The following is a 16,835-nucleotide window of genomic DNA, read 5'->3' as shown; positions in this document are numbered from 1 at the left end:
CTACTCAGAAGTAAGTCTAGTTATAGTGAATGGGGCTTACTCCCAGGAAAGTGTGGATAGGATTGTAGCCAGAGTTATTTGAAATGATCCCTTCAGGGACACCCATGTGCATGCATACACACATACACAAGCACACCCTGCTCCCTGTTTACTTTCCAACATACACCTCGGCTCACATGCTTGCAGTCTTGGGGAAGGGGAGCTGTTTAAAGCAAGTGGTGCTGTGGATACAATTCCAAGGGAAGGAGGCATTTCTCAAAGGAACGGAACTCAAATAGGGTTTAACTGGATAAGAACAATAGGATCTTCATAGGGGAGGGAATTGTAACTGGAAGTAGAGCCCATCTTGTTTCTTTCAGAGTAGCGGTACTACTTAGCCAGCATCGGGCAATGGGCATGCACTGCATCCTGTGGTGATGGGGCAGTCATGGAGGCCTCCTCGAGCTGACTTGTGGCTGCATCAGCCCTGGAAGGTTGGATAGGGTTGGGCCCATCATCTGGTCAAAAGAGGCATCCCACATTTCATGCAGGAAAGGTTTTGAGGGAAGAAGGCCATGCAGATCTAGAATATATATGTCTGCTACACTTTTACCAGGGCACCCTTGTCAGTGCTTTCATCTGAGGCAGGCTACAGTTTTAAACTTCCTGAGTTTTAACCAGTCTGAGGGAACTTGACTCAACTTGACTGACTTTGGAGTAATGTTGTATGGTAGAGCAGTTTTGGAAGACCTTCCACATTAGTTATTGCAGTGCTCAATATATAAGGATTAAGAATTAAATATCCATAATGTTTTCTTGCTGAGAATGTCCTTGGAAAAGGCAGGGGGAAAAATCAAATATTTATTGGCCAACTGAGATATTAAAACATAAGGATTGTTTCTTTTGTAGATGTGAGAATCTTGGAGGACTGGATCTGGCCCGTTGGCTGGGATTTGATGGCTCCTGATCTGGAGGATATAGTCTATTCTGATTAGGTTGAGCACTTTCTTTCCAGCAATGCACAGGAAAAGATTCTTCTGAGTCCATGCTACTTTCCATGTCATGAATTCTTCCTGTTTCCACATTAAAAGCAAACTGCCATTGGCCCATTCAATAACATGGAGAAAATACTGCATATTCTTGTTTTAAGACCTGTGTTCTCCATTTAAATTTGTAGGACAATTATATCTTAAATGTGGAAGCAGGAGGTGCTTATGATGACAATAGCAGTATGGGACTCAAGAAGAAGCATTGCTGGAGAAGGGAATTGCTACCTATTCTATAATACAAAGGTACAAAGGCTAATGTTCCTTTACATTTTATCAATATTTGTGTTCTAGAGTCCCCCACACCTTACACAGCACAGTTACGACACAGCACAGTACATCTGTTCCAACTTCTGCACAAACCTCCAGAATGAAACCAGGACATAACTTGGGGTCTTAGTGTATTTTATAGACTTGAGCTGGTTTAATAATCCAGCTTCCATCTACATGGCTGCAAAAAGACTGAGATCAGTCTATCTGTAGATAAGGATGTAACTTCCCTCTTGCTTGTGTGCTGAAATACCATACAAAGAGTGCTGGAAGCTGCCAAGTGCATATACAGAAATGAAAACTTGGATGACCATAATCCAATCCATGGGAGTCATCCATATCCAATATTGTAAATGCCAGAAGTGGCCATAATCAGTGGCCCTGTGCACAGAGTACTGGTCCTCCAGGATGCAAGTCCACAGGAACAGTGATGCACTCTGCCTGCCAGTATTCTGAAATGAAAGTCTTAGTGTAGCATACTGTTGCAGTGGGTCCTATGCAACATTTTTAGATTCTTTTTATCTGTATGTTCCATTGGCTAAAGAACAGTGCATTATATAAACACAGTCAGAATTATTTTATTTTTTCAAGCGCAATGTAAAATTTATCTTTCAGAAACCTGAGATAGTCAGATGCACTGAATATCTTTATGTATTTTACTTTTATTGCTATTTTCCCCCTTGTCTTGATGTCTTCTTGCCACTTAGCAGGTGTGTTGCTGTATATGAAAGCCAAGGCAGGGTGCGACTGTAAATGAAACCATGTGTTGTGTATGCATGTCTTCAATATAAAGGAGTCAGCAACAATTTGCTATATTGAAGCACAGCTTATCCATAGTTGCAACACCAGAAAAATGTTGTGGAAGGGCAAAGAAAGGGAAGAGCCCCACATTCACTTCTCCCTCCTCCATTGAAGTGAATAGGGAAATTTGGAACTTGCTTTTAGAGGAGCTCCCTGTGTGCATTAAAGCACGTAGGTGTGGGGCCCTGAGAGCCTTGGGACGGAAAGGGGAATTATTTCCTCTTACCCGTCTGTAAGCCTCCTGCTTGCCAATTGGTTTCCTCAGACCTGCACCAGCTCTTTAGCTGGCTCAAGTCCAAGGAGAAGAAAGGGGTAGGGAGCTTTCAAATGGAGGCGATAAGATACCGCGCATGTCATTCTTCTGATCTGCCACCGCCTTCCCCCACATTTCTCCCTCCTCCCTGGTGGGTTTTACCCTGTCTGCCCCTTCCCTGGCCACTCCCCGCCCTCACCACTGCCTAACGTGGTCCCTGCCCCCACCACTGCCTTATCTGGTCTGGAGTTGCAGCACACACAAAATGGCCACCAACAGAGTGCTGTTGTAATTGGTGGCCATTTTACATTGGTGGCCATTTTACAACAGCAGGAATTGCATCTGCTGTTGTAATGGGCTCCATAATGAGAAGCAACTTCAGGAGAGGGCTGTTTGCCTACCTCTCTTGCTTCTCAGAGGTATCTGGTCCCATTGTGGAAGACACAATGCTGGCATAGTTGGGCCTTTGTTCTGAACCAGCAGGGCACCACTTATCCTTTTCATCCTTCTAACCTTACTTATTCCCGTGAATACAGTTTTGTAAATGTTAATCATACACAGCATGCAGTCTAAATGCAAAATCTAATTGTTTCCATGCGTAATTTTTCGGGCCACCTTTAACTGTCTTTCCATTCACTAATATTTTGATTGCAAAATAATAAAATATACATTGTTTTTAATTTGCATATAGGGTTCAGTTGGTGAACCAGGGCCTAAAGGAGAACAAGTGAGTATATCTATATATTTTTGTTGTCTCTCTTGTTTCCAGCATTGTCAAAATTCTGGAAAATGTATGACACCTATTTTATAATACACTTCTTGTTACAATACAGGGTGCTGCTGGTGGAGAAGGAGAGTCAGGACACAGAGGCGACCTTGTAAGAGCTACTTTTCAAATCATCCATTTTAAAGCTTTACAGACACAAATCTGACAAGATAGATATGGGATTTTTGTCCCCTGCAACTTGGAAAAATTAGTCAACGGAACTTATTGCAGCAAGATTTGCACATTTAGCATGACTGAAAAGGGTTTGGATGTCTAGGAATCTTTGTAATATTTCTGAAAATATGAGGGAGAAAGTTGAATGTGCTTCAAGAAGTCTTTTGCCAACATTAAATAATGGACACTTGCAGAATAGATTACTCTTCTTTTCACTACTTCTCAGACATTAATCAGGGTTGCAGCCAGTCTTCCCAGAATTAGTGTGGCCAATAAGTTCCTAAGCAAAGAACACATCTGTGTTATTTGGTCTTCCTACCGGTAGTAATATGATATTGCTGTGCCATTTTGGAAATGGGGACAACCACCTACTAGTGCTGCTATTCCATACACAGAAGATGATCTCTGATTAGGGATCAGTACAGCTCCAGAGACTGCAATCACAAATATCAGCAACCTGTGTTGTTGGCTTGTGGGCTAGAGGGAAAATGCTATTTCTGATGGTGCACACAGGCTGCTCCGAAGGAAATCTTTTACCTTACTTGCAAAGCAAGGTATTAACCAGATTTGCAATGCTCTTCACAGTTGATTGTGCTCAGGATTACAAAAGGTGTTTCAGGGAATTTGTGGGCCAACAGTTGAATACTAAATTCATCAGTTGCATACTGAATCTTTGTTGACAGACATAACTGGGGCCACTGAGATATCACTGTGGTTGTGAACTTTGGTTCCTATATTCATATCAGTGGCATCTGTTATTCAGGTTGTCTCTTCACTTGAAAAAAAAATTACCAAATACCCTCTACACCAGATCTGCATTAGTTGAGTCAGGGCAAAAGCTTTGCACTAGATTTTGTGGCTATGTTGTGTGTGTGTGTGTGTGTGTGAAAAATGATATGAATGCAAGAATGATACAGAGCCCAATCCTACCAGATTTTCCAGTGCTAGTACTGCTGTGCCAAAGGGGTATGCACTGCTTCCTGTGTTGGGGAGGCAGTCACAGAGGCCTCCTCAAGGTATGGAAACTTTTGTTTCCTTACCTTGAGGCTGCTTTGCAGCTACACTATTGCTGGAAAGTTGGATAGGATGGGCCCACAGTTGCTCCAGAAGTTAATCCCTTCTTTTAGTCTTTTCTTAACCTTTTGTTCTAATATGAAGTTGTAACATTTATTCATCTACATCATTTTTAAAAACTTTTTAAAGCCTACCTTGATTACAAAGAAGCCTCTTTTCTCCTAATAGTGGTATCATTTTCAAACATTTAGACAATGATATGAAATCCATTATATTTACAACTGCACATGCCATCTTGACATAATTAATCTTGTTTTGTTAGGGTGACATGGGTTTGCCAGGCCCTAAGGGATCCGTAAGTATGATAAACTACATTGTTATAGAAAATTCAAAGCATGATAAATCAGCAGAATGTTTCAAACAAGGGGTGGTTGTTTAGCTTCACAAATGGAGTTTAAATATTTAGTTCCTCAAGCAAGGAAGTTAAGGCAAATGTGATCTGTTATTCATCATTTTGGTTTTAAAGCTGTGAGTTACTAGAGGGTTTTTTCCCCCCAGAAATGAGAAATGTGACCCCCTGGTATGTGGAGATGAGGTGTGGGATAGTGTGAGTGTGAGTGAAGACAGAGTTCAATGAATGAGTCTCTGTGAAAAAGGAAGAGACACGCCATAATAGAGTCTGTGAACTGTAGTTTTGTACCGGACTGTGCAGCTTGAATTCATATCGCATTGCATAAATTGAATCTAGATGTAGAATTTGGTTGACTTAGGCCCATATTTGAAGATCTAGGAAGTGTGTAATGTAGCCCCTAAGTTTTTGTTGAGATGGTTTCAAAACTTTTTCCCTGCTTAGTTTCACTCTCAGTCATGCCCTTCATGTGCTATTTTCATGAGAGCAGAACATGTGATGCCAAAGTCCTACAGGTCCCCAGCTCTCCCGCCCCTCTGCTCCTTTTCACTCCCTCCCATGCTGCTGTAGACTAGGGGTGTCATACAGAAGGCCCATGGGCTGTATCTGCCCACAGTAGCTCTGTATTTGACCCATGTGATAATTGGGCTCTCCCAGCACCACCATCAGCTGCTCTCAGAGCCTGAGCAGTGAAGTGATGTATTGGCAGAAGCAGCGCTGCTGGAAGGGTGGCATTGGGAGAGCCCAATTATCGTGCAGGCTTTCCTTTCAGTGGCACTGATTCTGCTGAGTCATTGGGAAGGAGAGACAGAAGGAGGCCTCTAAAGGTGAGGAATGGTACAAGGGAAGGGGCAAACCAAGAGGGGTGAGAAAGGGAGAAGAGACTTGCTGCTGAGATACTGGGGAGCCCAATTATCATGCAGGTTGCCCATTGAGCAGCACCACTTCTACCAAGGTGTCACTGTACAGGGCATCTCTCAGCTGCAAAGCAGGGCCTCAGCAGAAGCAGCGCTATTAAAAGGGAAGTCCAGTCCACATTGTAATTGGGCTCTTCCATATCTTTAAAATATGATTAAGATTTCCTCTTGTATCACTTGCAGCTAATTAGTCTCTAAGTCAAGTGTGGCTGACCTTTCAAACTCAGGGCTCCTGAACCTTTAACAATTGAGCAGAAGGGACATTTCAGCAGCTTCAGCTTGTCTTCTCACAGACATCTCACTTTTTTTTTTTTTTAAATTGAGCAATTCCAGAGTTTTCAGGCTGCCAGTGCTTGCTGGCTTAGAAAGGAAAAGAGGACTTAGTTGTGGGTTCGTGTGAACAACAATGGTTAGAGAGGTCACTCCAAATCTGATTGAAAAGTAGAAATGTGTGGTGCTCATATATTTGCCTCAAGAGACAATAATAAGAAATGTTCTTTGTGCAGAAATGTTGATGGGGAGGGGGAAGATTACTCCCTGCATAGCTTTTGTATTATACATACAATTGACTGTGCAGTGAACAAAACTAGAGTCAAGTTAACCTCAGATCATGGACCACACCAAAGTATACAGCTTTCATAATGGTGGGTGATTTAGATCTTGAACATACTTTATTTTGAAATGAAGTTTGTTAAAAACAATGACACAATTGTGTTGCTCTCGCCAGTGACTCCTGCCTTATTCTGAAGTATGGAATGGAATATGAAAAGGGCTGGTCTGCAATATGCTATCAAGGTCTTGCAGAACCCAAGAAATCTAGTACCAGGAGGAGATGTAGGAAGCCTGGCAAATGAAAGTTCATTGCTAACTCATTCAATTTCCGTTTTTTTTCATCTCTGCATGACAACCACATATCTTTGTGAGAGTTTTACCATTTAAAAAAAAAAAAATTCCAGGGATGGAACACATTGTGGCTACTAGTGCTGGCTTCAGTGTTCTCTGTTTCTCTGAGAAGAGAAATGGTGGCAATTAATTTTTTCTCCCAGGAAGAAAAAAGGCAGCAGTCTGCAAACAGTTGTGTTAACAATTTCTGGCATATCTAATATTTCCTCTGCAGTTATATTTATAGAATACAAAAAATGGGAAGCTTAAAGGCTCTCGTAGTTTATGGCCTTATTGGTAGTTAAGCTGTTTTTAAAAATTTAATATATTCATAGGATTTCTGTGAAGGCAAAAGTGGAGAATTGCTCCAGGGATCCACACTGCTTAAGTTATGTATCACTGTGGAGGTGCCTGTGGGGACAGGAGAAAGCAAATATCACTTGCTATGCAGCTCTGCTTTCCTATCTATTTACTCATAGTAATGCATAAATATAGTTCTCTTATAGCTGAAAGAACTCAGCTTCCCCACCAAAGGAAAACCCAGATCTGCTGCTCCATGTAAGGCACTGGAAGTGGTATTATTTTATTATTAGTGATAAATATTTATATACCACTTTTCCACAAAAAGTAGTTCATAATGTGGTTTACATAGCAAAACAAATCAATAAATGGCTCCCCTGTCCCCTAAAAGCTCACAGAGAAGATGCAGAAGAGACACCAGCAACAGCTGCTGGAAAAATTGCCATGCTGGATTTCTTCATAGCCTATATTATATCCTTTCTTTCCTCTTCAGCAGAAGTTGCCAGATCTAGCCAGAGTCCCAGTTATGGGAGCGGAACCAATTTTGGAATGCTGGGATGTCATGGCAGTCATTAGAAAGGGATATGTCATTTTCTGAACAGCCAGTCTCTTTTCCAGGCACTGTGATGCTCTTCAATAAGGCACAAATCTGCAAATGTCCAATCCTGGTTCTCTAAAAATGATTCATTTTCCATAGTAAATTGTATGGAAACCTGAGCATATTTGTGTGTCTCGCGTTGTTCCAGGTATCTCGCAGTCTCCATGTGGAAGAGTAGCTTGCTGTGCAAGAGCTTAACATGCATACTATTTTTAGGCTGGGAATCCTGGTGAACCTGGATCACGTGGGCCTGAAGGAAGTCGTGGCTTATCTGGTATAGAAGGATTACGTGGGCCACCAGGGCCTCGTGGCATGCAAGGTGAACAAGGTGCGCCAGGCCTACCTGGCAGTGAAGGCCCAGCTGTAAGTAATGTTTTTCTTTAACACAGGTATTTTTCTCACTGGAGCATCTCATGGCAAGGGTGCCTTAGAAACGAAGGTACAAGTGGAAGGTTCATTGTCCTTCCACTGGCATTGTGGCTATTTGGTCATTTGTGTTGGCTGCCATGCTTCGCACATTTGTCCTGGTTTCAGGATGCCACCAGCAACAGCCACTGTAAAAGACACCATGCTGGGGTGAAGAGGGATCTCCCCCTGCTTTTTTATTAAGCTCTCCCCCTGCTTAATGTAAAAGGGAACTACTTCTGCCTCTTTGCCCAATTAGCAGGGTAATGCAGCATACATGCTCAGAAAAATCAAGCTGATAGCAGCTGACCTGAAGATGATGGTGCCACCTTGGCTGTTGGCATAGCCATTTGGGAGTCTCTGGGATTTGTGGGCTAAACAGGCTTAAAAGATCCAAGACAGAAGTGCCCATCCATAGTTAAGCGAAACTCACAATTTCTGAACTCTTTGGTTCTGTTCAGTGTTTTGGTGTTTTGTTTTGTATCCTGCTTTCCCCCACCTAGTAGGGTGTTTAGAATACAATGAAATAGAATAAATATATATGCCATATAACAAAATAATTGGTTATATAGAACAACAAAATAACAATAACCAGCATTAGCCAAATGCAGCACCTAACAAACCACCACGAAAGCAATGCTAACACAGTGTAGCTAATAAAAAACAGAACAGCTCCCTTGTCACCAGCCAAAACTTATAACCCCCAAACTAAGCAAAAGAAATGCAAAGTTAGCCATTAACTGTGGCAACAGTGGAACCTCTGTTCAAAGGACTCAAAGGTGATACCAATAAGATAATGTTATGTGTTTCAGTTGTGTTTGCAAATACAATCACAAAGTAATATTTGATTTTGAAATTTGGTCCTAGAAATTGAAAGCACTAGTGATAATTCATTTGAAGATTTCCGCCTAAGCTTTTTGGAAAATGCTATGTTAACAATTGTGCATTTCCCCTAACACTGGAATTCTGTAAATCTTTGAGTAGTTGACATAACAGTGCCACTGGATGGATCTTAAGACTTTTAGCATTAGAAAATACATAGTAAGAGTTATTGCACATTATTGCACATAGTAAGAGTTATTATTTGGAGGCATTTCCAAATTTCATGGTTGAGTGTGTGCTTTCCTACTGCCCCCACTTCCCATCTGTGTTGCTCTCTGACCCCCCCCCCCCAACTGCTGCAGTTGCTTTGACCAGAAGCGTTGGTTGTGTGCAGAGTCTGCACATGTATTCTCATAATGAGATTAAATAGTGATCAGATTATTTTTATAGCATTTTTTTTTATTCCAGGGCAGAGAGCCAACTGATGCACATATTAAGCAGGTTTGCATGAGAGTAATGCAAGGTAAATAAAATTCTGCATGCATATATTTTTCAGTGGTTAAATGTGGGCTTAGAACCTTAAAAAAACTAAACTCTGTTTTGCGTGAGAGCACTGTTGATTTGCATTTAGAAAGCTAACTGAGTGTGCTGCCTCCTGTCGGTGCATGCATTCAAAAGTTCCCTTTGAAAATTTTGGGCATAAAACTATTGTGATGCAAAACTGAATTTCTTTATCCTTACTAAAAATTCCATGTGTGAAAGAGCTTGTTGTTTGTCAAAGAGTGACCAAAATTTTCTTGAATAAAACTATGGATCAATTGCAGACTTTCATGGGGAGGAAAAAAAATTAATTTTTCCGGCGCTTCTTGGTAACGTTCTTAACTGTTCCTGTGTTCAGGGCTTGTCTGCAGAGGCAAACACTGATTGCAAAATTAGATCCTCCACGTTATGAGGGCTTGCTACTTCTTTCCTCACTTTCTAGCCAAGCAAGGTGGTGTTGTCTGCAAACCTTAAGTTAAAATCCTTAAACAAGGGAAATTCATAGATTGTGGTAGGACACAATTCAGGGAGATATGAATGGAAGCTTTTCAGTATCATTTATTGTATTATTGTTTTCTGCTCCAATATATTTTGAGGTTGAGTTTTATTGTGCTGGGAAAACACACACATAGACATCCCTCTGGTGGCTGCTATTGCAGAGATCCTCTGAGATGTTAAAAGTCTTGAATTACAACAGTGTGAGAGGCTTGTATTGCTCTCTGTAATTGAATTTGAGACCTTCTCAGTGTGACTACTGTTTTTCAGATTGCCTAGCAGTGTACAACATCAGTTCAACTTCAGAGCTGGCTATACTGCCAGGATGAATGTTTCCATCTCACTCTATCAGGATAGGATGATCCAAGAGAAAGACTCTTGAACGATAGGCTATGCAAAACCTTTTGTTCTGGCTTTGGATGCAGACTGGATACAGTTGCTGAAGAGACATCCTTGTTGGCACCAAATGTATTGGAAACATCTGTGCTGATCTAATTGTATCCCAACCAAAATCTGAATCTTCACCAACACACAACCATATATATATAGTAGACCAAAAATAGATTTCTGGTCTTTGTGGTTGCACAGATAAGCTTGAAAACATGCTTGCAAATGCTATAGTGTAAAAAAAACTCAAATTAACTGCTTTGCAGATAATAATAATAATGCATTTAGAGCAAACGTACTTTGTGGTTCATCTTTTCATTGTTCTTTTCATTCAACAGAACAACTGGCCCAGTTGGCTGCCAGCCTTCGGCGGCCTGAATTTGGTGCTCCAGGTCTCCCAGGCCGTCCTGGGCCACCTGGAGTCCCCGGACCTCCTGGAGAAAATGGTTTCCCAGGGCAGCTTGGATCTCGGGGGCTGCCTGGCCTTAAGGGTCCTCCTGGTAACATTGGGCTGAAAGGCCCCAAAGGTGAGATGATTGAGAGAGTTGCAGTTTTATACACACTTGAGAGCAACAATCCAATCCTAGCATTGGACGAGACTGCTAGAGCTTGCATTTAGGAAGTGCAGCCTGAGCCAATGTGTTGCAAAACATGCGGTAAGTGCATAAGCATGTGACTGGGCAGCTGCAGAAAAAGGGACTGACACCAACCACAAAGCAGTGGCTTCCCTGGAGCTCTTGGTGCTGATATGTCAACAACGGGGGCAGGCTGTGGGCTGGGAGGGGGAGGAGTGGGAGGACTGTGGCATTTCTGAGCAGGAAAGAAGGAAGAACTAAGGGCAGAGAGGAAGCAGGAAGGGGTGGATCTGGTGGCAATCGCACTTGCCATATCTTATTTCCTCTGTTTTAAAGATCCCTTCCCGTTTTCTCTTCTCTAATATATACCACCAACATAGGTGGCATATGTCTGAGGTGACCTATTGGAGATCAGGCAGCCTGCCAGGAGATAAGTGCAAAATACTTACCTCCTGCTTGCCCAACATAGGATTCAGCGTGCACCATTTTGGTGTGGCTGCATTGGTGCTGGTCGTGGAGGATAGAATAGTGGCCTTAGGGTGCAATCCTAACCTGTCCTGAAGCATGCAGGCTGGCAGGCCTGTGCTGCATCCAAGGCAGGATTGGGGCTGCAAGTGGATCAGCCTGGGGCAAGGGGAATTGCTTTCCTTTACCCAAGGTAAAGCTGCAGCAGCTCCAATGGGGCTCAAGTGCAAATCCGAGCAGTCCAGGACTGCCCTGGGCTGCCTGGAAATGGGTTTAGGATCCGGCATAACTGCCAGATCCTGGCCCCGCCTCCTGCTGATCGCCTACCCAGCCACCCTCCCCTGTCCCAAAGCGCCTCCTCCCCATGCAGCCCCAGATCCCTGCGTCAGCTGACAAAACCTACCTGCCTCCCAGGGCCTGCGTCAGCCTTGGGAGGTTAGTGCATGTCTGTGTGCCAGCCTAACCCCACTTAGGTTGTTGCGAAAGTGCTTTATGGCACTTTCGCGACAGCCTTGGGCCGGCACAAGGAACATGCGCCAGCCCAAGGCCCAGTTTGGATCGGGCCCTTAGTCTCACAAATCATTGGAACGTCTGTGTTTTGGGGTGCTTGTAATGCGGAATCTGATAACAATAGATCCAAGTTACTCTAGAACTCATCACTAATTTAAAACCAGTTTTCCAGATTTGTTCATTTCTCTGTCTTGAAATCTAATACCATTATCCCTTCACTCTTTGCTTAAGCAACATAATTTCACATAGCTTAACAGTTATGTCTTGTCTACACTGTCCACTTAACTACTGTAGCAGCCATAAGCTCTCCCAAGGAAACCTGGGAACTATAGTTCTGTGAGGTAGACTAGGGATATCTCAACAGAAGTTTTTGCCTTGCATTGAAATAACCTGCTTTCTGACAACCTAAAAAGCCCTTGTCTGATGACATGTGGGAAAGCACACCTCATCTCAATGTGGTAGAACAGAGCTGAGAAAGGATGGCAGACTGAAAGCAGCTCCTTAGCTTGCACAGAGGAGAAAATGCAGCGCTCCAGGTAGACTGGTTTTTGGCTCCCAGCTGCAAAAACTGGGAACAGGTGAAGAATTATGTATCGATCAGAGCTTTCGACTTCCACATACAGATTATGCGCACATTATGGCGTCGCATGCCAGCCTTTATGCCTGTGTGGTGGTCAAAGGCAACACAGCAACATTTGCACTAGAGGTTAGAAGAATGTTAACTCTGGGTAATTTCTTAAATCAGAATACAAGGAAAGAAATGTTAATAAAGTGAACAGGGGTAGGGAAGGAGGACATCTTCAGGGAAGGTGCAGGGTTCAGTAGAAGGACCTCCAGAAGATGAACTGCTGAGGCTCTGAGAAGAGCATAGAGGCCTCTGTTTATTTTGTCATTGCTGTACAAAGGCGGCAGTATGCCCACATGCTAGACAGGAATGTTATGAGGAACTGGACGGTTTATTCCTGTAAACCTTCTCCATTTGGTCAAGTTCCTGCATATGGAATCCCATGGAGGCCTCTAGCTGCGTGAATTGGCCTTTTAAGAGAATCCATCAGTACAGCTCTATGTGCATTTTAAGTGTGGAGCTGAACTCCGTTCTTTCTTGAGCTGTTGCTCTTTAGTCACGTCAGCTGATTTGCAAGGACTTTGAGTACAGAACTTTTCTTTACATAGATGGTATAAAATGCTTAATTAATCTGTTTTAGGTGAAACTGGTGAAAAGGGAGAGAGAGGATTCCCAGGTCGAGGACCCCAAGGACTACCAGGAACAGCAGGACTCCCAGGTAAATACTGAACATTGTGTTTAGGACACCTAAGATGTACTGATACAGTTATGTACAGAAGCCTTTATTTAACTTTTTGGGGGGAGGGGGGGACCTTGAAACAATAGGTGCTTGCGTGAAAGTAACACTATGTAATAATTTGTATGTAGGAAGCCTTGAATTCCATGTTTCTGTAAACCCCCCCCCCCCCAAAGAAAGCAGTTTTAAATATTTTAACAGGTAACATTCTCCTCAGTTTCTTCCTTCTCTTTGGAGGAGACTTTCAGCTTAGAAGGTTTCCCAGTCTGTTTTGCAGTTCTGTGGCCTATGTGCTCAGAGGCGGTAGTGAGCCTTATAAGACTGCTGACCTGGTTTCCAGATTGTGACTCACTGCCCACATAAGTAGGTGAACAATCTTTTGTCCAAACCAATGGTTCTTCAAAACTGTAAGCAACTGAGGAGTAGCTTATTAATAAAACCCAGCGTGCAACTCAAGAAACCATGGAAAAGAATTAATAGAATATTTAACTGACCTAATACTGCATCATTGTGTAGTATGGGAAAAATGTAGGAGATTGTGATCAAGCACGATGAGGAAACTTGTTGCATTTCCTAGAATACACAACATGCGTTAGTACTGGTAAATCCTTTACACCTAATGTTGTTAGCACAGCAGTTCCAAGTTTAAATTTACTGTATTTGCAAAGTACTAATATGAAAGACTGTATTTTGCAGAACTCTTGGAAATCCATACTTATAAACGTAGCATGAGTGCCCTCTAGTGGTCATTGTGGTTAAGAGTGACATACTAAAAATTTATTTTAAAGGCTGTATTTCTGTGAATTGCAAGGTTGTAGATTTATACTTTGATCAAAGAAATTTTCTATGCATATGCATAGAAATGCATATGCATTTAGCATATTTCTGTTCTAAAGAGAGATAAAAGTCACCAAATGCCATTTATGTGTCTTACCAAAGACACAGCAGTTTAATTGAAGCAAATGTTAAATATTTTCCTAACAAGATTTAGAAAACTTCCTTTCCCTGCCTCCTGCAATGAACCAATTTCCCTGCCTCACCAATGAACAATGAACAAAATGGCTTTCAGTTAGCATTTTTAAGCCTTGGTAGCAGAAAATGGGGGAGGGGAGTTGACATGACTTATGGACCAAGGGGTCTCATATTCTATCGCTTGCATGTACAGTTCAGATGTCTCTGGTAACAGGTCTGAGAAATGCCTCTGCCTGAAGCCTCATACAGCTGCTGCCAATATTGAGACAGTTGCATCAATGTTCCAAAAAAACCTGCACGCTCAGGGAGCACAATAGCAGAGCATGTGCTTTGAATTCCTTGAGTTCCAGATTCAGTCTCCAGCATCTGCAGTCAGCAGGGCTGAGAGAGATATCTGCCTTGGAGAAAGAGCAGCTTCCAGGCAATACTAGGTTTAGTGGACAAATGGTCTCATGGCAAGACAGTTTCATACATTCCTGAGGGCTGCCTACGTTTATGTGGATGGAGAAAAATGGAAAAATTGAATCCCTCTATTGAAGGTATAGTTTTTCCACCATGAAAGCCCATTTAATATACAGCTCCAAAAAGAATGGTGGATACAAATGCCTATACTTAATCTCTCATGATCTGTGTACTGTGTCTTTGCAGGAGAACCAGGGAAGCCCAGCTATGGCACTGATGGACGAGATGGTGATCGAGGCCCACCTGGAGAAGCTGGCCAGCCTGGTGTTCCTGGCCCTCCTGGTCCTCCCGGCCCTCCTGGTTACTGTGAACCATCAGCCTGCACCGTGCAAGCTGGCCTGCAAGAGGGCAAAAATGTGAAAGGGCCATGAAAAGTGCTGCGTTCATGATGTGCATGATTGGCTACAATGTACGTCCTGCACATACATCTGACAACAGAAAGAAAACAATGGAGGAGAAGCTACTGCAAAACAAAGATCCCTACCAAAGGCTTGGCAGACTTAAAATGCACTGGTGGTTTCCTTTCTTCAGTTCGTACGAACAGTATGTGGAAACCAAACTTTAAAAAAATGGTGCTTACAAGATGGTATCAGATGGCTTTTCTGTCATCTTGTGGTGAAAGGCAGCTCTCTACATTTTTAAAAAAGAACTTCTTAAGTGCTAATCCTATCTTTCCTTATTCATTTTGTTCTGTACGACAGCATCAGACAGTGACATGATTCAGTTGTATCTGTTACTGTAAAATAAAGTGTGATTTCTGCCATACAGGTGTTGTGAGCTAGCCAACCACGCTCACCCTTCTTACGCCTGTCACTGTGATTTCAAATGTAGAGACACGGCTGCCACGTTCTATCATGCTAAATACTTCTGTATGCTGCAAACCAGTGTAAATGTGTGAATGCCAGATTACCAGGAATATATTATATGAAGAACGTTATACGTAGGGGCAGGTTTTAATTTTTTTTTGCTCCCATGTATATCGGAATCCTGTTTTGTATGACACAGTCATCAGCTCCACTACATACCCTTCTGTCTGAAATAAAATCAAAAGGTCAAAAAGCCACTGGTAAGGGAATTTTAATCTTTGGAAACAGCTAAGATTTGTAGCGGAGTTTATTTATTTTTAAAAGATCTTAAGTGACATCTCTGGTTGTATAAAAGTTGAAATAAATAACATTTTTTAACCCTTTGCAATTTTTTGTATGAATGGTAAATAAAATAGAAACAACAAATTTTGCTGAACTCTCATCTTCCCTGAGTAATCCCCAGTAATATTTTTTGGTTCCAGATTCATTTCTCAATGAAACAAAAGTGTATTGTATGGATTAGTCTCTCCTGTGTACATTTGTTTTATGAATTACATATATTCTGTCATCTTGCAAGATAAATAAAAATGCCCTTATTTTAAATGTCATCAATTAACCCCTTCTGTATGTTGCTCTTAGTATTTTTCAGTCTAACAACACTTGTTTGGGGGATACATTTTAAATTTAAGTGCCACCAGAAGGACCAGGTACTTCCTCTTGTATTTTTCTCCATTTTACCAGCAGCCAACATAATTTTAGGAAATTATTGTGAGGCATCCTGAAAATAAAGGGTTGGTGTAACTGTTGATTTAACTAAAGTGATTGTATCCCAGTTTAATTAGCAGGTAGACCACTCAAGATTACATCTCCACTTGCTAGTTTCAGAATGTGTCTTTGAATCGGCCACAAACAGCTGGTTTGCATCACTGTGGATGACTTCCTTGAACAGGGCTGCACTTCTGGTTTTGCCACGGGCTACTCAGAATCACACCACAGTCATAATAACTTTCCTGTGCATCTTTTGTAAAATCCACAGACATTTCAAGGGACACTGTCCCAGACGTTGTTCCATTTTTATTCCATCCTGCCTTTAAGGAGCTGACGGTGGGGCACATGGCGTTTCTCTAGCTTCAAGGGCACAATCCTAACCAACTTTGCAGCACTGAAATAGATGTGCCAATGTGATGTGCACTGCATTCTGTAATGGGGAGGCAGTAGAAGAGCCCTCCTCAAGGTAAGAACATGTTTGTTACCTTAGCTTGGAGCGGCATTGTGGCTGGGTCAGTGCTGGAAAGTTGGTTAGGACTGCACCCTAAGTCCCACAACAATTCTTTGAGGGAGGTTAGGTGGAGTGATGTTTACTACAGGGCCGGCCCAAGACCCCCTGGCACCTTGAGGTAGCATGCCAAATGCTCATACCATTACCTGGTGGCATGCCAGCCTCTGCTCTTCCAATTCTGGATTGGAAAATAAAGAAGGCTATGGAGTGGAAGAGGAAATGTACTGTAGAGGAGAGACAAGAGGTGGATTAGGGTGCTTTAGTCAACTACTCACTTCTCCTCTCTACACTTCTGCTCCTCTGACACTCTAGCCTACCACTCTCCTCTCCTTCACACTTCTTCTTCCACTCTATCACCTTCTTCTGCAGGGTTCCCCGCAGCTTTGAAAACAAAAGTGGGACGATCA

The 16,835-nt window shown here is 42.4% G+C and overlaps 1 protein-coding gene across 1 annotated transcript in view; it reads left to right on the top strand.

Annotated features, from left to right (window-relative positions):
- LOC136646447 (collagen alpha-1(IX) chain-like) overlaps positions 1-14,714 on the top strand; it is a 76,937-nt gene extending 62,223 nt beyond the window's left edge. The window contains exons 31-38 of the mRNA XM_066622704.1: positions 3,041-3,076; positions 3,183-3,227; positions 4,626-4,658; positions 7,626-7,772; positions 9,105-9,159; positions 10,397-10,585; positions 12,814-12,891; positions 14,530-14,714. Coding sequence (XP_066478801.1) covers positions 3,041-3,076; positions 3,183-3,227; positions 4,626-4,658; positions 7,626-7,772; positions 9,105-9,159; positions 10,397-10,585; positions 12,814-12,891; positions 14,530-14,714 — 768 coding nt within the window. The remainder of the gene's footprint in view (positions 1-3,040; positions 3,077-3,182; positions 3,228-4,625; positions 4,659-7,625; positions 7,773-9,104; positions 9,160-10,396; positions 10,586-12,813; positions 12,892-14,529) is intronic.
- Positions 14,715-16,835: the final 2,121 nt, after the last annotated feature.

Source organism: Tiliqua scincoides, chromosome 1 (assembly GCF_035046505.1).
Source record: "Tiliqua scincoides isolate rTilSci1 chromosome 1, rTilSci1.hap2, whole genome shotgun sequence".
In the NCBI taxonomy this organism is placed as follows: domain Eukaryota; kingdom Metazoa; phylum Chordata; class Lepidosauria; order Squamata; family Scincidae; genus Tiliqua; species Tiliqua scincoides.
Note: the sequence above shows the minus strand (reverse complement) of the source record. Positions and strands in the feature narration are given on the sequence as shown.